Source organism: Acanthopagrus latus, chromosome 21, assembly GCF_904848185.1.
Source record: "Acanthopagrus latus isolate v.2019 chromosome 21, fAcaLat1.1, whole genome shotgun sequence".
NCBI classification, from domain to species: domain Eukaryota; kingdom Metazoa; phylum Chordata; class Actinopteri; order Spariformes; family Sparidae; genus Acanthopagrus; species Acanthopagrus latus.
This window is the reverse complement of record NC_051059.1, coordinates 26,633,971-26,659,869: the sequence shown is the minus strand read 5'-3', so window position 1 is coordinate 26,659,869 and position 25,899 is coordinate 26,633,971. Positions and strand designations below refer to the sequence as shown.

The window sequence follows — 25,899 nt, the reverse complement described above, 5'->3', positions numbered from 1 at the left end:
ATAGCCAAGTTTTCCACAATCGTCCCAACAATATTGATTTGGGCCCAAATCGTCCAACAAATCCAGCTGTTGCCACAAATGTAGAAGGTGTCAGTCATGAGGATCATAGACCGGGTCAGAACCAACACACCCTGTATGTATGTGTGTGTGTGTGTGTGTGTGTGTGTGTGTGTGCATGCTTTAACATCAGATGTTGGTGAAAAGTCATGACAGAAAAAGAGGAGAGCACCGTGAATTGGAGGAGGAGGGAAACAATCTCAAGGAGGAGAGAAATGTTTGGGGCCAGAAGGATGATGGAGGAGGAGGAGGAGGAGGAGGAGGAGGAAGAGGAGGAAGAGGAGGAGGAGGAGGAAGAGGAGGAGGAGGAGGAGGAAGAGGAGGAGGAGGAGGAGGAGGAGGAGGAGGAAGAGGAGGAAGAGGAGGAGGAGGAGGAAGAGGAGGAGGAGGAGGAGGAAGAGGAGAGACTGGGACGATAAACACGGGAGAGAGGGAGCACACACGCACGCACATGCACGCACTCAAACACACAGATCCAGAGGTGACTGTGACGTCAGACCGGAGCCCAGCTGACTCGCTCGCGCCGCCGTGCCTCTCGCTGACCAGCCTCGCGCTCTCTGCACATCCTCTCCACGCGGCTGCTGCTGCTGCTGCTGCTGCTGCACGGCCTTTTAAACACCGAGGAGGAGGAGGAGGAGGAGGAGAGGGGGGAACCGGGAGGACTCACGCGGAGAGACGGGCTCACCGGAGGAGGAGGAGGAGGAGCTGGAGGAGGAGGGAGGAGGAAGGAGGCTGCGCTCTGATCCTCGCGCGCTGCACGGGGACACACGGGACATCATTTTCTGGACACTCTCCATGGAGACGGGTCGCTCTCTCCCCGCGCGGTCTCCTCCGCACAGACGAGGATTGTGACGGAGGACGGGTGTGTGTCTTGGCATCGCCCCCCTCCACCCTCCACCCTCCCTCCACCCACTCACCAGCCAGGTGTTGCATTCAGGCGCGAGCCCCTCGTGCGGCTGGAGAGGCGCGAGAAGGAGGGCTGAGCTCGAGCACTCGGCACTGATCCGGTCTGCGGAGCCTCTTGACAACAAGTTGACGATCGTGCGCGTCCTCTGGTTCCGGAGCTCTGCGGGTCTCACACACGGATTGTACTGACGGATTCTTTGTTTCCTGACCTCACTGGATCTCCGGATCACCGAATCACTGGATTTGTCTTTTTTTTTTTTTTTTTTTGGCACGTTTATTTTTTTCTTCGAACGAAACAGAAAACAGGTTTTTTGTTTCTTCTCTCTCCTGCAGCGCGCGTGAATAAGAGGGAAAATGGCAAAGTGAGCGGAACCAGCGGTGCCAACGACGCATGAGCCATTTGTTGGGTTCCGTCCTCAGATCTCCTCCACAGCTGCTGTCTTACACCGTCTGTCTGCTGGGTTTTCCCCCGACCCCGGCTCTCCGTGACGCCGCGGCACCCTGATGGTGCGGACGGTCGGCGCACGGTGGCTGGAACACGCCGCCCGGTGCTCGGTGACGATGGTGATGATGAAGACGAAGGCGCGCGGTTAATCCAGAAGATGCTTTTCCACCCGAGTCGGATTTATGTGCTGTTTCTTCAGTGGGATCGTTCGCGTGACGATGACCTCCAACCGCGCTTTACCCCGTGCCGTGCTCGCCGCGCCCCCGGTTCGATGCGCACGAGAGGACGTCGTCTCCCCAAAATCGCTGAGCTAACTCACAACCGGGCAGACAGCGACCACTAACCGAACCGATCGATAGGAGGAGAGAACAGTAGCGACCGCAGCAGCAGCGGCAACAAGCGGCAGCAAGTGATGGAGCTGTCCGAGGTCCGGTGCTCCAGCGCGAGCGAGGAGCTGTACACCATCAACAAGACGCCGAGCAGCAACAACAGCAACAGCAGCGGCAGCGGCAGCGGCAGCGCGCGACCCAAGCGGCTGCTGTGGCAGAACGCGGTGCGGCACATCACCGAGCAGCGGTTCATCCACGAGCAGGGCGGGGGAGGCGGAGGAGGGGTGAAGGGCATCGGGCCGGACGAGCCCTACGACCCGAGCCAGGGCGCGCGGAAGCAGTCGGCGGGGCGGACGTCGGTGGGAGACCGGCACAACAACGGCGGGACCAAAGTGTTCCCGGAGCGCGCCAGCAGCGACCTGGGCTTCCTGCAGATCGACTGCGCGCCCAGCAACTCCGACTTCTTCCTGAACTGGGGCTACACGTACCGGGGCGTCATCTTCCCCACGCTGCGCAACGCCTTCAAGTCCCGCGACCTCGAGCGGCTCTACCAGCGGTACTTTCTGGGCCAGAGGCGCAAGTCGGTGGTGGTGATGAACATCCTGGACGTGGTGACCAAGCTCACCCTGCTGGTGCTGCACCTCACCCTGGCCTCCTCCCCGATGGACCCGATCAAAGGGACGCTGCTGGGCTTCTTCACGGGCATCGAGGTCGTCATTTGTGCCTTAGTGGTGGTGCGGAAGGACACCACGTCGCACAGCTACCTGCAGTACAGCGGCGTGGTCACCTGGGTGGCCATGGCCACGCAGATCCTGGCGGCCGGGCTGGGCTACGGGCTGCTGGGGGACGGGGTGGGATACGTGCTCTTCACCCTGTTCGCCACCTACAGCATGCTGCCGCTGCCGCTCACCTGGGCCATCCTGGCCGGCCTGTTCACCTCGGGGCTCCACATCCTGGTCCAGCTGCTCATCTCCCAGAATGCACAGCTCTCTACCAACCAGGTAAGATCTCACCTGGCCCCCTCCTCCTCCTCCTCCTCTTTACTTCCTTTCTTCCTCCCTGCACCATCCCCTAATCCCTCTTCTTGATTCACCTCCTCCTCTTCCTTCTTCATCTCCCTCCTCCTCCCACTAATCCTAATCCACTTCTCCTCACCTCCTTTTGTCCATTTCCAATCCTACTTCCATTTCTCCGCTTATTTCCTCCATCACCCTTCCTTCCTTCCTTCCTTCCTTCCTCCCTAAACCTCCTCTTCCTTCTCTTCCACCTCTCCTTTCCCTCTTCCTCCTCTCCTCCTTCTCCTCAGCTCCTCCTCTCATGAACTTGCAGACTTGTTGAAGATGTCTGACGAGCTGTTGGTGTTTCTGCCTCGTTTCTGCTGGTTCTGATTCTGAACACTCAGTCTGTTCAGCTGACATCATGCTTCCTGTCAGTGGGTCGGTTGTGTTGTTGTTGTTGTGTTGTTGTGTGTTGGATGTATTGTCACGAGAGGTTTCAGGTTGCAGAGTGCAGCGAGGCGGTTTGTGTGCGACACCGGCCTGATCCGACTGCTGCTGAGGTTTCAGCACCGGGAGCTGTCCAACACACACACACACACACACACACACACACACACACACACACACACACACACACACACACACACACACAGAGGAATGTATTGCATCTCCAAACAGGTCCAGCTCCCCCTACTGGACATTATTATAATCATACATCAGATTTCTTCCTCCCTTTCTTCTTCACTGACTTGTGTTATTCATTACGTTCAAATCAAACCACCCAGGAGATTTTTTTATCGGCACACCGTCGACTTTTCTTCCAGTCGGTCTCATGACGTCAGTCCACATGATGGCTGAGGACAAACAGGCGCGTCGTTAAAGTCTTTATCCCGAGAACTTTGTGGTTAAAATAAGCTCGACCTGTACGTCTGATACGGATGTGAACATCTTTAAGATGACCGTCGCAGAGTTTACATGCTTCTGTGGATATCTGACAGTTAGACAAACTAAATTAATCAGGTTACATATCAGACAACATGTATGTGGATACTGAACAATATATCAGTCAGGCTCTATCAGTGTTTTACAGACTCATCACTGAGATGAGGTGGATTGTTCAATACAATACATGTTCATTCTTCTCTTGTGGCGTAAAAAAAAAAATCTCTTTCTTTACGTTTAAGTATGTTTTATTCTCTCACACGAGTGTTTTTAACAACCTGGAGGGCAGAAGGTGTCTCGCTGCAGAGAGATGTGAGTTATATTTCCCCATCAGCTTCGTCTCTCGCTCTGTTTCCAGCGTTCTTCCAGAGAATGGTTAACGTCGCGAGAGGAGCAGCGACGACAAGCTGTCAGGCGTCCGCGGGATAATTTATACCCGGCTGGTGTCATAACACAGAGGGCAGTCGGTGATTAATGGGGTATAAATTTAGACGGTACAGACGCGTGAAATGTAAGAGAACAAAAGCTGAAGGAAAACAAACTGCGCAGCAACGAATGTGCACAGTGTGAACGTGGCTTCACACCTGCGCGTGACATCAGTGTGGAGCTGTTCAATACTTTCACTCACAGATTATCAATATGTTTCTTAATTAATATGCCGATCATCTCAAAATGCTGCTTTCAGTGTTCTCTTAGAGGTGATCATGTCACCAGAGTAACTGCTAACTGCTGCTAACGCTAGCCTTTTTAATCATCCTGGATGCTGTTTGCTCGTTAGCTCAGTTAGCCGAGCAGTTAGCTGGGAGTAAGAGGCTAGCTGGTTAGCATGCTCACTTCACTAACATGGATGTATCAGACATCAGCAGCACACTGACCCAGTTTCCCTAAAGGACCTTGTGTTTCTGTTCCATATTTCATCTCATGTTGAATGTTTTCGTGTCCAGGTTGTCAGATTCTGTCATCGCTGTGTGTCCTCCATGTTTAACTCTCTCGTCAGACACACACATTTTAAGTTTTCTTATTTTCAGCCTTTTGATGAATATCTTGACAAAATGAGACATGTGGAGCTGCTGTGTTCGACTGTTGGGCCTCTTTAATAAACACATATCTGTGTTTTTGTACATTTTATCAACCAAACCATGAAGTAAAGTAAGAGAAACGACAGTGAGGTTGACCGTGGACTCCCCTCACAGACCGAGTGTATCGTGACTGTTCTGTCTCTGTCTGGTGTGTAACGTCATGATATAGATGACCGCGACTGTCTCACCGTGTCGTCCTTCACAAACCAGCGTTACAGTCATGCAGTTCATGTTCAGACGAGAAGGAAACTCCTAAAATACTGCAGACACAAACACACTGAGCGCGCTCGGTGCGACTCGTGCTTCCTGATCTAACGTGGGCTGGATGAACAGAACCTCGTCCCGCTGTCAGTGTGAATCCCGTCTCCGTCCCAGCTGACGCTGCGTGTCGATGGCTGTAGATGTGGTGCAGCTGACTGGACGCTGCTGCACTGCGTGTCTCTTGTTGTGTAGCTCAGGGGGGATTTCCCAGCTCCCCCTCTGTCGCGTGGTTCAGCTGTGTCAGTCCGCTGCGAGCCGGCGACCCGGCGAGCCTCTCAGAGGAGAGGTCGCGGGTCGGCGCCGCTGTTAGCTGGATTGGAGAACCTGACGCTTCCTGCTTTGTGACGGGTGATTGCAGTGTTTTATGATTTGAGCAGATCAATAAAACATCTGCTCTCTGATGGATGAAACACGAGAGAGGTTCAGACGGTTTCCAGTCCTTAAAAGCTTTTTTTTTTTTTTTTCCATTTGCTCCTAAAATGTTTAAAAATGACAGTGAGCTTTGGTCTGAAGTCACTCTGGCTCGGTGATGGGTGACTCACGGGATGGTGAGTGAGAGGACAAACAAGAAGACAACACGTTCTTTAAACACAACGCCGTGTGTGTTCGCTGCCTGTCTGCACATTTCTTTGCAGGTTGGATGGTTTTGTAATCTGAATACAAATCCGCTCCACCTCCACCAGCTTCAAACCTTGGACTTTGCTCCCAGTTGTTGAACAGAGACTGACAGAAGAAACCAACAAACCGAATATCTCTCTTCATTTCATCTTTACAGAGGCGACAGTCTGACGATGGAGCCGTCATCCACCCTGGACAGCCTGTGTTAGTCGCAGCTCTGATTTCAAAGCGGTAACGACATTAAAAACCAGAGATCGTCTTGCAATGGGTTCAAACCAGGTCACCAGTCAACATGAGGACTCAGACTTCCTGACCTCTAACTCGCTAAAGACCAACCTGGAGAGATCTGACTGTTCATCCTGCACATCCTTACCAACATGTTCATCTGGCGGATTTCGGTGTTTGCACACTGGCTTTACGTTGTGATAATTAAAGTACGAGTTCTCTAAAATCTCTGATACGCAGCAGCGTCAAGAGTCGGTTAATTAGCTCCGCTCACGCTGTGATAAGTCTGACTTTGTGTCATTACTGTAAGCATGAGCTCTCTCTAACTCCGTGGGCGGGTGGGATTATTTTAGCATCGTGTCTTTATATTTGTCGACTGGAAAAAGCTCGGAGATCAGCGACTTACATGTTCCATGTTAATGTGGCGGCGACGACACGCGAGCTGCGGCGCGTTCGGCCGGATGGACGTGGCGGGCGGAAGGAGGATTAGAACGGCTCATACTTCACTCCTGAGGTTAGGAAGACCGCGCTCGCTGTGAAATTAAACATCCTCGAGTCAAGCGGCGCTAATCTGCTCTTATTAATTGTGTTTGCTTAAGGACGCCGTGAACATATAATATACATATTAACTGCAGGGAGGAGAGTCGGGGAGCGGAGGACGGCGATTGTCAGTTCAATTAAAGAGGGATTTATCAAACGTCTCACAATCGCAAAGTCACACAGAGGCTGGAAATGTTCCTGCCGCTGAGCAGAACGACTGAAGACTGTTCCTGAACGTTACGTATGTCTTCATGTCAACACAAAGAGACTCACAAACATCACATTACGATAACAACTGAGTTTCTGCAGGGAAACAGACTGACGAGACGCTGGAGGCAAACATCACAGCCGGGTCCAGGTGATTTTAGAGGTTCGGTCGACAATCGTGATGATTTACACCCGTTTCGAAAACTACCGTGACTGAGATGAAAAGCCATGTTCGCTTCTAGTCTGTCAGTCAAGATTTAAACTTGAACCCATCAAGTAGAGCGTATACCTCCGCTAGGACCTGACAGACCTCGTGGCCACCAGCCACCGATATACGACAGATTTCTTTTATCGGGATCCATGAATTATGTTGAACTTGTTTTCTCTTCATCCAGATCAACACCAGATGTTAATGAGGTCTCATTCTGGGTTGAGACCCGTCCTCCACCGTGGAAATCAGTCAGAGGGGTTTTGTGTAATCCTGCTGACAGACCAGCCAACAAATGGACACAGGCCAGAGCACAACCTCTTCAGGGGAGGTATTAATAATTCCCTGTGATTGATTGACGTGTCCTGGACACACACACAGTCGGTGACATCAATACAGCTTCAAGGTTAAAAGGTTTCGGTTGGAAAGAAAAGATCTACGGACTGAATTTATAATTCAGCTGAAAGGAAAACGGTGAAGGGTAGTGAAGGCGGACGGAGAGACGACCTGAGGCTTCACGTTATCTGACATTCTGTCAACTAAACGTTCTGAGTCTCCGTCGACTAAAGCGGGATAAAGCTGTAAATGCAAAAAAATGTCTAAGCTGTTCCTGAAACTAACGAACATCGCTGCTGCAGTTGAGAGCGCGAGTTCGAACATCAGCTGTCAGATTTGTCTGTAGGTGAACCGCCTTCATGATAAAAGTGAAGATGGTTTTATTTTATCTTAAACAAGCATCATTTCTCTTTAAAAGACGCATATTTTCTCCCGTCACAGCTGCAGAGACGGTGCACGCTGTGTTTCGTCCCTCTTGTCTCTGAGCCTGATTGTTCCTGTCAGACTCAGAATAGCCTCCATCGATCCGGCTCCGTCTCTTCAGAGCCTCCCCGTGCCCCCGCTGGCCCCGCGTCGAACGTCGAACGTCTTTGGTATTGGCCGTTGCTTTTTCCTTCAAGACCCTCGCACCAGTCCGATCACATCCCATCCTCTCGCTCTCTGAACAATAAGCTCATATTGACCTGCTGTTTTTTCCCCGTCCGCCTGTAAAGACTCAGGATGGACCTGGTTCTTGTCCTCCAGTCGCGGCTGTATTGATGGCTGCCTTTGTGCAGGATCCATTTAGCCTTTTATACTTGCTGTTAAATGAACAGCGGCGTCAGTAAATAACAGATCAGGTTGTTCTGGGCTGCAGGGGGGGGAGTGTGTGTGTGTGTGTGTGTGTGTGTGTGTGTATGATAATGTGTGTGCTTTGGTGTTCTCGTGCAGCTAAGAGTGTTATAAAAACCATCAATAGCACTGTATCTCTCACACACACACACACACACACACACACACACAGCAGGAGCTTCATGCTCGCCGATTAGCCGTTCTTCAGGCTCACCGCTGTTTCCTCTTTCAAGGTCAAACTCGGCTTACCTGGAGCGCCGGCTGCAGCGAGGAGATAGAGGAGGAAGGAAACTATTAAAAGACCAAATGTGTACATCATGAGCAGAATACAGGCACGCAGGTTCAATCCCTCGCCTTCAGCGCAGCCTGGAAATACGTTTTGTGTGTCTCAGCGTTCAAAAGTCTTCGCTGTTTGCTCACAGTCGCTGCCAGACAATCACAATCAACCCATTGTTGCTCAAGTGCAGGCAGTCTTCACCAATCTCTCACCATTTCTATTATATATCGAGATTCTCCCAGTTTTTTCTTCTTCTTCTCTCCCTCTTCTGCACAGCTAGCTTAGCATTAGCCTGCAGCTGGACTCCCACTCACCCTGTGTGTGTCTGAACAGGATCGGCTGACTGGTACATTTTCTTTATTCATAGATCCTTCATCGATTTGTTTGTGAAGAGGGTTCACTCGAGGACAGATCTGAGAAACCGAACTTCTTAAAGGAAAAACTGAATTTCTCTCTTGTGTTGTTTATTGTTCTGAGGCTGCATCTGAACCCAAACCTGCAAAAACTCACCAGGAAGAAAAAGAAAATGTATATGACTGTTTTCAGGCTATAAAAGGAATGTAGCTGTTTCTTAATTATTTTCCATGTTTGTGATCGCTCCCTGTTTCTGACTGTAGTCCTTCCTCTGCACGCCGACGTCTTCTGGACCATCAGAAACATTTCTTGGACGCTTTTTGTTTTGTTTTTTTCCAGCACAAGCTTCGCCATATTCCTAATTTTTTGTAGCCTTCTCTGTAGCTAATCGACGTAAAGCTCACCGCTACAGACACCAGATCTCAAAACTGAACATGCAGGTTGATTAATCTGCCGGTCGTTGTGTTTCTGATTCACAGCTGCGTCTGCATGTGTAAATAAATCGCAGGTTTCATTCACAGGCAGTAATTGTATGTTTGCGTGTGCTGGATGGCTCATGGGAAGGTTTCCTCTGGCCTCCGTCCAGCTGATCTGATCCACACCAGGAACCTGTCATCATTAATCATTTGTTCAAACACTTAATGTGACCTCTGCTGCCGTTAGTGCTCATGCAACAAGGCATGTGACTGAAACAGCTGAGTGCGTTTACATCCCGCCTCCAACCAAAGGTCACATGGAACTTCCTCTCTCGTAACCATGTTTCTCTCTCCTGAATGGATCCGTTGTAGCTCGTCAGACTTCAGCCAGAACTAACAAACAGTCTCACGTCGAGCTTCGTTTCAGACCTTTCTGCAGTTTTCAATCGTATCATAATTCTGGACATGAGGTCCTCAAAGTGCTGAGAAAAATGTAGAAAATTTGAATATCTACAATTCAACTAAATCTATTTGTGAGGCCCAGTTCTGTTCTCTTGGATATGTTGGATTATCCTGTTTAAATCTTAAAAAAGAGCATTCTTACTGTCTATAGGCTTGATATCATACAGGCTCACATCCATGTGATTGACATGCGCCGTCCTCTGTGAGAAAATGCCACAAACTTTGCAAAAAACATTTAGAAAATTCCAAATGAAACAACTGTTAGCATGCTAACCCGCTAACCCCGGCCCGTTCTGTCCTGTGACACCACAAGTCTGAGGCCAACAGCAACAGAGTAAACTCACAACATGTCAACAATTTAATATTTTTCTCATTTCTTTTCTCAAACTAAGACGATCTGAAGTGTGTCAATAATTTATAAAAACCAGGTCATTAAAACCGTGTTGGTTTGTCTCAACCGTCTCCTCCGGTTCGGTCCAAATAAATCCTCAGTTAGCAGTGACGTGAAAATCTTCTGACTCTACACTGATGATGTCCGACTCTCTCTCTGTCTGTCCTCTGTGTCCTCTCATCCCGGGAGTCATCGTCCTGATCAGAGCCGCTGTAAATCACCTCTGTACTGCGTCATTTAGCTCCGCGGCTAACTGAGCTACTCGCTAAAAGCGACAGCGGCTGTACATTAAAGATTTATTTAGTTTGATGGGAGGAAAACTAGACACAGACAACAGGACTGGGATTGTTCAGGTCCTTGTCGGGCTGTTGCCTTCAGCTGGTGATCACTTGTCGCCAGGCAGAGTTTGTGAAAGGCAGCCATGTTGATCCTGACCCACTTTCTGATCCGAAGTCGTCGTGACCTTTAAAGCCCGCTTGTCATTCAGATGGCTGCCGAGCGTCTTCACACTGACTCAGCCTGATGAGGAATCACTCTGAGGGAGGAAGGAGGCGAAGAGGGAGTCCGACTCCCCTCCTTCCTCCACCCACACCCTCTTTCTCACCCTTCTCCTCTTCAAGCCTTCATCTTGCTGGTTTCATGTGATTGATCTTAGACAATCTTGCTGTTACCAGACACTGCACTCAGCCCCTCTTAATATTTAATGAAGGATCAGGGCCATCAGCGCCGGCTTTTTGAGCTTTTAATGGAGAGTTTTCCAGCCACATTTGTGCGCTGTGACCTCTGAGGCATTTCCCAAAAATTGCAGCAGACGTGTAAAAAGCTTTTTACCGTCCTCCATTCTCCTTCTTCTGTCATGAATGAAACCCCGTAATCAGGGCATAAATACGATTCATCCATTTAGAAAGCAGCAGGCGCAATCAGAGTTTAACCACCCGAACATGATTGATGCTTCCGAATGGTTAAAAGTGCGTTTTAAACATTTAGCGCTGTCGTAAAAGCTTCCTCCAAATACAGATGATTAGTATGTGTGAGCGTATCTGTGGTTTGCAGAACGTGGACAGGTAAAATCAGTATTTCTGTTGAGCATAATGTCATTACCGCTGTGGAAATATACATTATCATGACTGCTATTGTAGCGATGGCAATTTTAAGTCCCGTAATTATCAGGTGAGCGAAGTCTCCTGAAACGGTAGATGATAGAAAGATGGTGCAGACACCCGTGATGTTCCCAGATGTTGGATCCTGGTTACTTTGGTTACATCCCGACTTTTCCTCCACTGAAACTTTGTGGTTTTGTGTAAAGTGTCTGGACAACTGTGTGTTATCGGCACACTGGATCCTCCTGGAGAACTGATGGTGGTAACGTGTGATCACAGTTCTGCAAACGAGTATCTGTCTCTGAGTCTAATGTTGGTACCAGGAGACAATATGGACGAAGCAGTTCATGTTTCAGTCCTTCAGGTTAGTTAAACAGCAAAAACAGTGCCGAGCTTGATTCAGTACCTGGCTCGGTGCCACAGCACTGAGAGGATTTTTGGCCTCGGCTGCTGTTTGTCACCGTGTTTATTCCTCCGGCCTCGTCCTCGGTGAGACCAGCTGAAGTCGTGTGTCCGGGAGGATTACAGACCATAATAAAAGACGCCTGGTAATGGCTCATTCCGTCCTCTCGCTGCTGTCTTTGGGCTCTTAAAGGTTTGGGGGAGTTTTCAGTGCCAGGAGAGTGTCCCGACCTGATAAATGAAATCTTGTGTAGTTTTACAGCACAGTCAACCCTGACGCTGCCTTCAGGGAACGTGGAAGCTCTTTTCTTTTGCTGCTTTCATTGAAATGTCATGTCTCCCAAGCCCGCATTGTCTGAAATGTGTCAGTTTCGATCCGGTGCGTTCAGCAGACCGACCTCCAAAGTTACCTACAAGTCATTTCGTTTTTTTCTTGCCAAACGCTGACTCAACACTGCCCCCCCTCCCCCTCCCCCACCCCCTCCTCCTCCTCCTCCTCCTCTTCCTCCATTATCGTCCGGGCAGCCAGACATTCATCTTAATGAAAGCCTCGCTTTGTGTCCCGGCTACTGAACTGCTGACAGAACCTTATTACTGCTTATTGTAGTGCTGCTGGTAAATATAAGAAGGCTGAATGCTCTGACGTGAACTCTTGGCCATAAACTCCACAAAGTCCCTTTTCTTTTTTTAGACTCCGGCTGCGTCACGCCGGTGGAGCGTCGGCACAAATGTGCCTCGTCAGGATCCTCACGACTCATTTCTGCCGAGCGGTCAAAAGATCCTGAACAGGGATTTGATTCAGAACAAACAAACCAGGTAGAAAGAAGAAGAAGAAACCTGGTCAGAGCTGCTGCGTCTCAACCTGACAGCTGAGATAAAGATAGAATGAAATATTAACTGTACGTGTGTCTTGTTTCTTGTCTCTCCGTCCTGCTGCTTCATTGATCAGGAGGAGCTTCGGCCTGTCAGGAGGTCAAAGGCCTCAGCAGCTCCGTCTTAATAGACGGTGTGTTGAGCCGTCTGATCCTCAGACCTCTGCCATCAGGTCTCCAGAGGTCGATCACACAACAAACAGAATAATGAGCAGTAATGAACAGACAAACACCTGACTGAGGGTGACACCTGCCCGGGATCATGGCTGCTGTCAGCGCAGAGACACATCTGTCTTCACTGAGTCGGGACGTTTCTCTGTCATCACACGTCTGTTTGTTGAGCTTCTTCCAGTTTTCTGAAGTTTCTCTCCTGCTGTAAAACAACCATTGTTGATTGGCTCAGATAAATCATCTGTGTGCTGTCGGTGGTCTTGGTGTCACGGCGTCTGTGGTGTTGACTTGCAGAATCTCCCGGTCCAACTCGTCCTGCAGGAGCTCTGTTGGACGGAGGTCTGGTGACTGTGGACTGTCTTCATGCATTCGTCTTCATCCTCCTCGTCTTCCTTCTTTCCTCTTTCCACTTTCTTTTCTTTCTTCTTCTTCTTCTTCTTTTTCCGTTTTCTTCTTCTTTCTGTCGTCTTTTCTGTCTTCGTCCTCCTCCTCTTCTTTCTCTCCTCTTCTTCGCCTTCTTTTCTTTCTTCTCCTTCTTCCTTGTTGTCGTCGTCTTCCTCTCTCTCTGACTCTTCCCCCTGTTTGAAGGAAGTAGTTAATCTAGAGTTTTATTCCCAAACCTCGGCAAGCAGTTGTGAGGCTTTTATTTTGAAAGTATGACAGGACGTAGCGTGTGTGTTTTTGCTAGCTGATCGAGGAGAGCAGCTTCCTGAAAACAGGATGTTTCTGCGTGAGCATCGTTTTCCAAAACAACGCGAGGTGATGTTCGGTGAACGTCCTCGTCTGGACCACAGCGTCGAGATTAAAGCGCGTTTGATACGCAACAACATTTGTCCTGTTTGAGTCTGAGGACATATTGAGTGAGGCTTTAAGCTTAAAGTGCGGGTGATTTACGGCTTATTCTTCACATTGAGGATGATTTCAGACGGGATTACCTCCCAGCTGTAATCTATTCATAGCACCGGGCGCCAGCCAGCAGCGTTCACCGCGCTCCTCCGGGGGTCAGCATTTAAATGAGATTACTTTTGGATTACTGTTATCTGTTTGAAATGTGGAAAAACAGCAGGTACTCGGGAAAATGAACGAACGCCGTCTGTATTCGACCCGTGTAGTGAAAATGTTTGACCACGAGCATCTTCCTTTTTATTGTGTTTGCTGTTATCGGTCCATTAAAACGTGGCCGGATCGCCCGACAGCTGAGGGACCGTCCGTATTAAATTATTATCCTGACATTATTTCTTTTCATTTGCAATAAACTGGAACAAGTCGCAGCCTCCTGGAGGAACACTGAAATCCAAACAGAGCAGCGTGACACTCGCCCGGCTCGCCGTGAATCTGCCTCGGAGCTGAGTGCAGGTTGACACTCCGGCATTACACAACAACGACTATCTGTCACGTCTGACCAGAGTCTGGCGGCAGGAAAACCATTAGCTTTTAGAGTGTTTTAGTAGAAACATGGACATCGTGACAGCCAAATGTTTCGTAACCAGGCAGGAAGAGGAGCTGGTTGGGATGGATTATCATGAACTGCTCTTTAATGGACGTGTGATGTTGGATTTTAATATTCTTAAAGGAAAATATAAGGGATCAGCTCTGATTCTAGACATTTAGATAGATCTTCTCATCGGGTCTTCAGGTTTGTGTGACTCTAGAGGACAGAACAGTGTTTCTACGGACAAATCGACCGTGTCATTGGAGTGTCTAACAGGTGTGTTCCTCTTTACCTGCTGAATGCGCCGCGTTCTCCACCAAAACCAAAACAATCACCTAGACGAGGCTGAACGGCTCTGATACCTGCAGCCTGAACTCCTCCAGCCGTCTCAGGACAAACTGGACCGAACAGCACATGTTCTCCAGGCGTGTAGCTGCTTGTTGTTGTTGTTGTGTGTGTGTGTGTGTGTGTGTGTGTGTGTGTGTGTGTGTCTCCGGGGACGACGGGTCTTCAGCGGCTTCAGTATCTCAGACCGTCTCTTCGCCGCTGCAGGCTGTTGTGCTCAGGCTGCTACCCTCCCTCAGGGATCCGTCACCGGACAGATCCGGGGAATAACATCAGCTCGCCTCTCCGGAACAAACACGCCTGTGACTCTGATAGAAGTCCTGCTGCTTTTAGAAAAAATGTCTCTGAGTGCGCTCAGTTTATGTGTCGATCGTGTCCACGGTGACGATGATCTTTGGCAGAAAGTAAAAACTTGAATTTACTCTCAAATTTATTTGTCATTTGTGGCAGTAAATAAATTAATTGTGAGAATTATGTATTGATGCAGCGCCTCTCAAACACTAATGAACTGTCACCTTTATGTTTTGTGTACTGAAGCATTCAGGTCATTGTTTTTGTTCTGGTCAGATATTAAAACAAAGGTCTCTCTATCTGCCGTGAGGTGAACACACCAACACACTCTTTTTACTAAGACTAAGATATAGATATGAATCTCCTGTCCACCACAGTTGGTGCACGCAGACATTAAATCTGGGCTAATTTGTGGATATTTGTCAGTGAAACACACTCAGCTAACAGCAGCTGTCATCAAGTTATTAGTTTTAACATCAGCGCCTTTATTTTCTGCCAATACAGGAAACAGTCTGACCCAAAAGTGTGAATAAGTGAAAAATGTGTTGATTCTTCTCTTGATGAATCGATTTGTTCTAAAATGTTTCATCAGTTTACCAAAAGCCTTAAAAGTCGTCCTTAAATGTCGTGTTTTGTAGATATTCAGTTTACTGTCATCGAGGAGGAAAAACACCTGAAAACAAATCACATTCGAGAAGCTGCAATCAGAGAATTTAGACTTTTCTCCTGAAGGAATCATGCAAACTAATTAGTAGCTAATCAAAATAATATAATATCTCTATTATATTTAAATTCTGGGTTTGCACTCTCCCAGAATGTTGTTCTGCGTACACTGTCGTCATTTAGCTGCGTGGAAATCTTCTCCAGTCACATCAACAAAATCAAACTGATGCATGATGAGAGATTTCCTCGATCTAAAGAGTGAAAGCGGCTCATGTATGATGAGGATCTCATCAGTCGTATCAGTGAATCAGCCATCCAAGAATGTAAATAAAGTGTGAAAGCATTAGAAACAGTGCAGCTCACACTTTGTATCAGCCAGCTTCACATCACAGCCTCACACAGCTGATGGAGCTCAGCACAATGGCTGCTCTCTGCTGCTCGCTGCCAGGAGAAAACAAGACGTTGCGTCCAGAAGGTGACATTAAAGAGCCGAGCGCGCTGCTGAGCTGCAGGGAAACGTCAGGAGAAGCTTTGCTGCCGGCCGTGACGGGGGGGGAAGTGCACGGATGGTGCGTCTTCAGTTGGATGTAGGGAAGGTTTGAGGTCAGAGGTCACCGTTATGAAACCACTGCTGGGATCTGATAACTGAGGGAGCTATCTTTTACTGATCCACTCATTGAGAGCACAGACAGTGTGTGGAATTATTGATGACCCATTGATTGAATCACTGGTAGAGAGCTGGCTGTAGATTTGAATTGTGGGAAATCTGCAAAGCTGTTTATCTGTGTTGTCATATTCAGCCGGAGCTGGTGAGGTCAGTAGTCACGCAGGACGTAGTTTAACAGGATCAACATCACTCGTATGGATTAATGATAGTGCTGATATTGGCGTGGACCAGCAGCATGAGCATTAGCAGGGCCGGCGCCGGCTGTAGTTCTGGTTACATGTCGAGGAGCTGAAGGTTTAATTGCACCTCAGCTGAGCTATTGTAAAAAAACTTAGTGATCTGGTCCATCAGAATAAGAATTCCTCCTCTGCAGCACACGCAGTGACCCGGATCGTACGCAGAGTGGATCGTCACCCGGCTCGCTCGCTCAGAGCATATTGATGAACGTCTCAGTTTTCATGGCTGCTTGCTTGAAATAAGCTGCTGTAACACGCACACACACACACACACACACACACACACACACACACACACACACACACACACACACACACACAAGCCTCCTGCAGACGTTGTTCCAATTTACACGTTCAGCCCGAGAAAACAGCCTGGCTGTGATTGTGGTGGTGAGAGGAGCCGTCTGCAGACTGGAAGTGTCTCTGATGTGTGGAGTCGGCCTGTTACACCGGTGATGTCTTCATACTGGATCATCCTCACGCTGTAACTCAGCCTCTCTCTGCTTTCAGACCATCAGCAGCACCACAACACGTCATCACACCGTCACTGCAGACGAACACGCTCATTGTTTCGCTGTCTTTTCACTGTATCTTATGTTTTGTGGTGCACAGGGGAGAAAACGTTCAGTTCGGGGTATCTGAAGTTTCAACAAGTTTTAATGCAGATTTCAAAGAGCAGGAATTCACTCGCTTCTTTAGATAAATATCCTGACCTACATCTCAGCGTCTGATTACTTCAGTAGCTGCTTGTAACTCCAGACGAGCTCCTGAGGGAGGAAAATGACATGTGGCTGTTTGTGAGTGAAATAACAAGAACCTCAGCACTGTTTGTCTGTGATTGAGGTTGTAAAAAATGTGCCTGCAGCATTTAAAAACACTTCTACAGCTCGTTGAAACACTGAAACTCTGGATTAATGGTGAGCTGGACGGGTCAGAGGCGTCTGCTGATGGTCATGTGTCCTGACTTCCCTCCTCTCTCCCTCCAAACACCAGCCGAGCTGCGTTCCCCGTCCCGAGACAAGAGCTCCAAAACTGTCGCTGACAATCGTCTCTGCAGAGTGACATCAGACACTGTCATGGCAACGAGTCGCATATATGGGTCACATGCCACGGGAATCACATTTGGAGCGGAGATCGGTGTGGTCCAAAGTGGAACTGAAAAGTCGGGAGCGCTTGAATGAAAAATATGAGATCAGTGTCGCAGGAGGGAGGAAAGAGTCTGAGCTGGGACAGTCGGGGAGAGCTGACAGCGTTTATCATCGTCCTCAGACTCACGTAGACGACATGTTGAATGAATCCTGTCAGGATCAGTGTGTTTTCCCCAAGCTGAGGTGTTCAAAACATTACAGTGACTCAACATTCATCTGCGACCACAGTCTGTGTTCGGAGCTCAGCAGTCCTGTGGCGGATGCAGACCTCTAATCAACCCGTCCAATCATTTCACCCTCCTCCTCTGCACACTCCACTGATGATGAGTCTTCCACGAGGCTTCCACGTGCTTATAATTGCTCAAGATATTAGCGAGCTGGTCGCACAGGAGCGACATTTACATCTCAGGTACGCTGGTGACAGCTTTTTGCGTGATCGTGGATTAATTACACATCTCCCTGCCTGTCGGGTCAGTCGGTGCTGATGTGGTCAGGTCGTGTCCCACATGGTTCTTATAGAACTCTGCAGTGTCGGTCTGATGCTCTTCATGCCCACATTAATGAAAAATACTGAATGTGTATGTAGCAGCAACATGTTTTCCACCTGAGAAATGTAATAAATGTAAAAGCTGTTGGTATTTGAACGCTGTCGCACCGTCGACCGTTCGAACCGTTTCATTGTTTCCTGCTCATTTAAAAAGACAGATTGGACCCGATGGTGGTTCTGTAGACTGACTTGGAAGAAAAACCCGTCTGACTCTGTTAATTACTGAAACCAAATGCTGTGTAAAGCTTGTATTGGCAGAGTGTCAGTGTTCAGCCGGTCCGGTCCAGGTTATAAAGGAGATTTATGATGTTTGGATGAAGTTGAAACAGAGCGAGCGAGCTGGAGGAACACAGTTTGTTTTTCAGAGTCCGTGTGCAAACTTCACAGGGATATTTCACTCGGTTATGAATTATTAACTGAGGCCGTCTGTGTCATGTTAAATTTAAAGTATAATATCTTCGGACGGCCTGCGTCGACTGTGGAATATCTTCATCCAGTCGTCGGCAGATATTCGAGCGTGTGAAGCCGAGTTAATCGTTCGCCGTCCTCGTCTTCCCCTCGGAGCCACGGGATAAATCCCTTCACTTGGCAGCGGCGTGTTTTCAGCAGAGACCAGCGCTGGCAGCGGGGAAGGTTCAGCTCTGCTGCTCCTCGCCAGCTGTTCCTCTAACATGTTTTCATACAGCTGTCATCAGACACCGAGAGCGGCTTCAGCTGAAGCGGCCCGACAGCCTTCAGACCGCCGCCGCCCCCCCGACTCCATCGTCTGCGGTACATGTTGTGTAAAGTCTCCTGTGTGAGTGTAACGTGAGTCCACACATCGTGCAGGAAGGTAACCGATAGCTCTGAAATATTGATGCTGGGTGGGTGCGATCTGGCAGTCTGCCCGCTCCGTCTGAATCATTTTGTTGCATTAAAGCATGACGCTCGCTCGTTCTCCTGCTGATGTGACGAGCTGGGAAGTTCTCACACTCGTCTCGACCTCCGTTCATCCTCCCGTGACGTCACAAGGTCACAGGAGGAAACATCCGTCTGAACCTCGGTCTCGTTGGCTGTGAGCTCGCCCACGGATTTATTATCATATCCTCACAGATACGTTTGTGTTTCCACCATCCAGGACTGACACACAATACTCAGAGTCTGAGCGATGTCTTGAATTGTTTTGTTTTTTTGGTTCAATAAGAAAGAAAACAGAGACGAATCACATTTGAGAGGCTGAAGGTTGACTGATCTTCACTGGAACGATTAATCACGTGTCAAAATAGACAAAGACAAATCAGTCGGTCGATGAATCGCTGTAGCTCTGCACGTCAGGTTGTGTCGTTCATAAGGATCACAGAGAACAACATGCTGCAGCTCCAGAGACACGAAGACGTGAAAATACAGTAAAAACCTTAAAAACCGAAAATCAAACCTAAAGAGACATAAATGACACGTCGTCATTGTTGATTGGGTCGTTGTAAACGGTTGATAATTGCTTCATGTGTTGTGTGATTGTAAAACTTCTGTTCTTTCTTTTGTTGTTGGAATATTTCAGCTGTAATCTCGTCATACGTTGTTAAATCCTGACGACAGATTTGTAGCCGGCTACGAACACGTCTGTGTGTTTTCCCTGTCACGCTGTCACGCAGCACGCCGCTCCTCAGCCCTGACTCAAACTGAAAACATTATGATAATTATTACTATTATTAACCCTGCCTCGTTATTTTCCATGTCGCTGTTTGTAAGCTGTGCCTCCTCCTGGCCCGCTGCTCTTAATGAGACCTTGTTAAAAACATCCACATCACTGGCATTTTGCTTTAATGAGCGTCTCCACGCCGAAGCCCTTTGTGACGAGCCGGCGCCGCTCTTTTTCCAAAACAACATGGACGCCGCCGCAGCTACCGCAGCTGCGGCGGCTGATGGGGTTTTAATTTTTCGGTCTCTGTTGGGAGGCGGAGCCGAGGAGCCCTCAGGGGAGCTCGACTTAGAAATTGAATCAGTGCTGATGGCGTCCTGGGAGAGATTCACCGCGAGACACAATAACACAGAGTAATGCACCGAGAGGCTGCGAGATACAGTGAAGAGCCTCAGGGGAGAGTGTGTGTGTGTGTGTGTGTGTGTGTGTGTGTGTGTGTGTGTGTGTTAGCTTAGATAATCCTACATATATTCAGCTTTGAATTTGAAACACACACAAAGGTTTTTATTCTTTATAATAACATGAAGTGTATCACTTTCTGCTGCATTAACGACCTCCTCCTCCTCCTCCTCCTCCTCTTCCTCCTCCTCCTCCTCCTCCTCCTCCTCCTCCTCCTCCTCGTCCTCCTCCTCCTCCTCCTCCTCCTCCTCTTCCTCCTCCTCCTCCTCTTCCTCCTCTTCCTCCTCCTCCTCCTCTTCCTCCTCCTCCTCCTCTTCCTCCTCTTCCTCCTCCTCCTCCTCCTCCTCCTCCTCCTTCACCGTCAGGAAGAAACCGTTTCATTAAAGGGTAGCGCCACTAATTTTAAGCAAGACATTGTGTTTTGTGGAGTAGTTTCTTGGCTGCATGTAATCTGGTTAATTGCCTCCAGTGATTCAGTCATTCAGCGGCTGCGTGGCATCGTGGGTAATGTAGGCACGACCACACCGGTTTGGATCAGGCAGTGGAGGAGAGGCCCCCCTTTATAAACACCTTGACTCGCTCTCCACAGAGCGTTTGGAGCTGTCGAGGGCAGCAGGCGTCAGAGAGTCTCCTCGTGGTGCTCTTCAGATGTGCAGCAGGTTTCACCGTCTGTGTGAGGTTTTTATCAGCTGTGACACGATTCTGCCTCCAGTACAAGAGCAATAACACTTTCTCCTCCTAAAAAAAAAAAAGAAAGAAAGAGGGAGAGACACAGTAGACGGGGAGCAATGAAACAGGCCTAAAGTTATTTAATCACCGTCACTTTGATTTACAGCGAGCCTCGCGCTAATGAGGCTCCGGCGACTCGAGGCGGAGCCGTAAAAGGAGCATTTAAACTCACATCTCTGTGTTTAGATTCTACAGACCGCTTCTTCTCTGAACCTGTGAGACAAACACGGAACAAAAGGTGGTTAATTAAAGTGGAGGGAGCCAACCGACACACTAAATCCTGGAATAATAAACCCGCCTTGGCATTTATGTATTTTTGGGAAACGGGATGTTTTATAAGCATTTGACGCTGAGATGAGTCACTGTGTGTTTGTCATCCCGACAGCTTGGTCTGCCTCGAACTTCTTCCGGATACATTATTTTTGTTCTGTGGATCCCTGCGAGACCGATGAGACGTTAGAGAGGTAATAAAATGTACAGAATCAGCAGCAGTTGTCTTTGATCGTGCAGCACAGATTTGGGTTCAGGTTTGACGCAGGTGGTTGGTGTAATGTTTAATCATGATGCTGAAGTGGTCGGGCGTCTGATTGTTTTTTCCGGGCATGTCCAACATGGAGGAATCCCCGGGGTTGAGCCAGAACTCTCTGGAGGGATTACAGATCTCATCTGTACCCCTCGGGATCCCCCAGGAGGAGCTGGAACACGCCGCTGGTTAGAGGCACATCTGGAAAATCCTGCTTAGCCTGCCGACCCTCGTCTGCTGCTGCTGCTGCTGCTGGATGTTTGCAGTGCAGCAAGTGAAGCTGGTTCATATTGTCCACCGACCAAATATTTAGAATCAATATGTTGATATCTTTGACACTGAAACACATTTTGAGGGTAGAGTGAGGGAGGCGGCGAAGCAGCTGTCTGACGTGAAACCAGCCTGAATGTAACAGATCGATTGTCTTTGAGCCGCACGTCGATCCTTTTATTAGCTCTCTTTTTGTTCTTACCTTCAGTGTTGTGGTCGCCTGTTGAACCCCCTCGTTGACCTCAGTTCACCCTCGTGCAGGTTCTTTTGTGTCAGCACTCGGCTCCAGGGCCACTGCATAGTAAAACACATAAAATACACAACCTGAAATAATGAAAGTAAGAACCAGACTCTGTCACCGTGAGGCCTTTTATCATGTCACTTAATGCAGCCTGGTTATCAAACCTTGTGTCTACGGGTCAGAGGACGCCTTTTATACACCAGAAATCTCATCACCTGGTTCAGGTAATCATGACTTATTGATCAGCGACCTTATCAGCCGGCTGCAGATACAGTACAGCTCGTTGTGTGTCTCTCTGTACGGCAATAAAAACTGTCCTCAGTGACCTTTTGCTGGAGACACTACAGATGGAAGCAGATACTCAGGACGAGTCCAGACCTGTCTGTTACTGTAATTACTCCCTGTGCTCTGTGTGTGTGTGTGTGTGTGTGTGTGTGAGGTGTGTTGAGCGCTCAGCCAACCTGTTTAAACACTTGCATCATGTAAAAGCTCCAGCAGGCAGGAGGAAGGCGGCCGGCCGGGCTGCGGTGGAGGTGGAGGTGGAGGTGGAGGTTGGGAGGGTTGTGGTGGTGGTGAATTGCCCCTGTGCAGCTGAGGAGGACGCTCGTGTTGCAGAGTGTTACATCAGCCTTGTGATGCTTTAACGGGCCGAGCCGCTCTTTACTTCACTTCACAGCTGATGATGAAAAGCTTCAGACTGAACGAGAGCCGACGTGTTTCTGAGTCACTCCAGCGTGACAGAGAGTCACTTCTGCTTTCCAAGACCTCAGACACACTTTATCCTACAGCTGGTGGAGTCACTTTGGTCCATAGACACTGTTGACACACACACACACGTTCGAGGATTTGTTTTTACAACAGGTCGATCAGAACTTTTGCTGCGTGTCCGTGTGATGAAGGAAGGTGGAGCGGTTGGTGAAACGTGTCCCGGAGCAGCGGTGAGGTTTCAGGGTTCAGTCCCGTGTGGACGATCAGTGACCTGGTTCGGTCTTTTGTCTTCGCTCTCCTCTGGTTTCAGATGTTCTCGTCTCTGTTCAGCGGACGTCTCGGCTCGTTGGCTTCTTATTGCTGTCACACTGACCTCTGACATTCATTTTTAATCTCATCTCGACGCGGGCCGAGTCATAAACTACCCGAGTACAGGTCCTCGATACTGAACGCAGTCTGAGCAGCAGGAACGTAAGACCTCAGTTCTCGCTGTGTTTTCATCAGCAGCAGTGGATTTATTTAGTTGATTCGCACAAACAAACAAACTCCAGCACACTAACTGCTTTGAGACAGCGAGTGAACTACATCATCTGATATTTACGGTCCGAACAGCTCACCAAAGCTGCTTTTAATCTCTTATAACCCAAAATATTTCATAACTCTGGCATCACTCCAGCCGTTTGCAGGACTTCCCCTCAGTACTTTCATCTTCGCTTCATGTCCACATCCGTCTGATCTGTCGTGTCAAATCCCTCAGCAGTGATTTGGACGATTACTCTTGACAGAGTCTCCGCTCGAAGAGAGCCGGGCCGCCCAGTTCGACCCGGTCACAGTTGGTCCTGGGCGTGTTGACGTACAGCACCTGTACGATGCTGTCAACAGATCATCAGTGGAAGAATAATGGACATTAAACAGACGACTCAAAAACAGGCGACAGATTGCTTTATAACACGTAATCCTACACACACATGAACTCTGTGACATCCTGCAGCGCCGCGATGACGCGTCAGACAGCACGCACCAACCGCTCAGCTCGCATCACGTCAACACAGCCGCAGGATGTTGTGCTTTATGTAAATGAGTCTGTACGTCTTGAGGTAATGAACCGTGAGGTCGCGAGGCAGACGGCCGTCCTGTTCGCTTCATATTCAGTTCTGCTGGTTTCCTGCTCGTCTCCCAGCAGAGATGGTTCTTTACCAGAACTCCCAGTTCTGCTTTGGAAGTGACGATGTCGACATGTTCTTGCTGATAATTGAGTTTTACCTGTCTGTGTGTGTGTGTGTGTTTCAGGTAGCAGCTCAGGCTGTGTTGTTCATGTGTATGAACACCGCGGGGATCTTCATCAGTTACCTGTCCGACCGGGCTCAGCGCCAGGCCTTTCTGGAGACGCGGCGCTGCATCGAGGCTCGGCTGCGGCTCGAGACGGAAAACCAGAGACAGGTGAGTCCGCGACGTGACGCGGCGACGCTGCTCATCACTTACCACATCGATCCAGACAGAAACTAGACTAGATTTTCCAATAAGTCTGCAGCGAGGAGGAGTGTATACAGCTGCTCCTTTGACCACTAGTCAAGACGACTGTTGTTGTTGAGGGCTCGACAGCCACGTAAAACAAAGTCAGTCCTGATTCTGTGTGTGACGGTTGAGTTCTGGTGCTCACTGAGAGCCGATGAGTTACTGATAACGAACAACACAGAGTCGAGCTTTAACTTGCACCCTGAGATTGGTCAAAGTAATTACAGGACAGCGTGTTTTCCCTCCTGCTGCTCAGTGACGGAGCTCCGCGTGGACACAGTTAGTTTGATAAAAGAAGCAAAGACATTGATGGATCTCAGCTGACAGGCCGAATGTTAGCAGCTCGGCTAATGAGCCCGCTGAGAGGAGAATAACATGGACGCTGCATCGATCCACCGCTGTCACGCAAACTGTGCATCAGTGCAGTGGACACACACACACACACACACAGTGACACAGTGTTGTTGACGCAGTGGAGTGGACGGCCGGTCTCTGAGAAGCCACTGAAAGCTTTTACGCTGTTGTGTTTCCTGGAAGGGTTCGGCTCTGATGAGCTCTGCGATGGTTGTAATGGAGCGAGGCGCGGCCGCGCCCCGAGCAGACCGCCTTAATGTGAACCAATCAGGGCCGAGTAGTTCTGTCAACATGCTGAAGGAACACAGAGACACGTTTCTGCCCACAACACAAGATGGACCCACGTCAGTGCGGTACGAGGACAGGATGTGGATAATCAGTGCATGGAGAGATAAAAGGCTGCAGAATTAAAAGCCGTGCTGATCAATATTTTCATATTGGAATGGATAATGTGACCACATGTAATGTGAAAGTGTCTCAGGACTCTGCAGCCACTTTCAGCTCTTTGTTTTAGATTCAAACATCCTGCTTCCCCTTCAGTGTCGTCTAAATGCACAAAATGGGAATAAAACAAAACCATCCTCGGGGCAGTTATGATTCTTTAAAGTCTTTAAAGAAACTGATCTTCACTGTTTTGCAGTAAAACCTTGATGGTTCAGTGCAGAGGCAGATGTTACACCTAAAAACTCTTTCATTGCCGATTTTAAAGTGAAAACCGGCCAGAAAGGAGAGTAAAAACAGGACGAAGGAACCTTAAACACAAGATATGAAGATGGGGGTTGTCAGCGAGCTGCTGGAGGGCTTCAGCTCTCGGTTAAAATCAAGCTGCGCTAATGACTTTCAAAGCTAATGTGACACTGAGTCCGCTGGCTCTCAGCTGTCCAAACCAGAGACCATGTCCAGTGGAGCAAACACTCACTGCAGCCCCTGTTAACTGTCCACACTGCAAGAAATGTCCAGCCCAGCAAGTCGCTTACTGCTGCAGAGGAAACAGTGAGATCAGTTCAGGAGATCCGTGAGAAAGAAAACCTGTCTGGTTTCTTTCTTTTAATCAGACGGAAACAAAATACAGAAACAATTGATTCTGACAGGAGACGTTAGATGCTTCCAAAATACAATGAAACCAGAAGTAAAAAGGATTTTCCATGACAGTTCGTCCTCTCAGTGGGCTGTTACAGGCTGCATGAATCACTTCTGTTCAAACAAAGATTTAAATATGATTATTAGAGGAATCAGAAGTTTCCAGTGAACACAGCTCCGGTTTGATCGACACGGGAACGTCCCCGTCTGAGACGAGCGAGACCAAACAACCTGAACTCATCAGACGTTCAAACTCTCAGTCTGAATTGAAAAATAACAAATAAATCAACATTTCTTGCAGTGAGTCTCCAGCACCAAACCGCCCCGGAGCGCTCGGTTACGATGCAGCAGCTCAAGTATTATCAACGCTCCACTGGAATATTTGTCCGTCTAGACCTTAATTTGTGGACGCGCTGCTCCGCTTTCCAGCGCAGATAGCAGGTCAGCACCGCACAGAGCCGAGCCGAGCCGAGCTGAGCCGAGCTGAGCCGGGCCGAGCCGAGCCGAGCCGAGCCCAGCGCACGCAAACACCTGCTCTCCTGCAGCACACTGAGCGCGCTCAGAACCACCACACCTGCACCTGCACTGTGACACAGTCAGGAACTGTGTGTGTCCGGCACAGAGGCAGATTTAATCATGACCGCAG

At 48.9% G+C, this 25,899-nt stretch overlaps 1 protein-coding gene across 2 annotated transcripts in view; it reads left to right on the top strand.

Moving 5' to 3' along the window:
- The first annotated feature begins 746 nt into the window (after positions 1 to 746).
- Positions 747 to 25,899, top strand: part of adcy8 (adenylate cyclase 8 (brain)) — a 66,961-nt gene continuing 41,808 nt past the window's right edge. The window contains exons 1-2 of one of the 2 annotated variants that reach the window (XM_037082955.1): positions 747 to 2,738; positions 23,595 to 23,744. In XM_037082955.1, coding sequence (XP_036938850.1) covers positions 1,821 to 2,738; positions 23,595 to 23,744 — 1,068 coding nt within the window. In that variant the 5' untranslated portion in view covers positions 747 to 1,820. The remainder of the gene's footprint in view (positions 2,739 to 23,594; positions 23,745 to 25,899) is intronic. The other variant, XM_037082954.1, reaches the window with a different exon arrangement.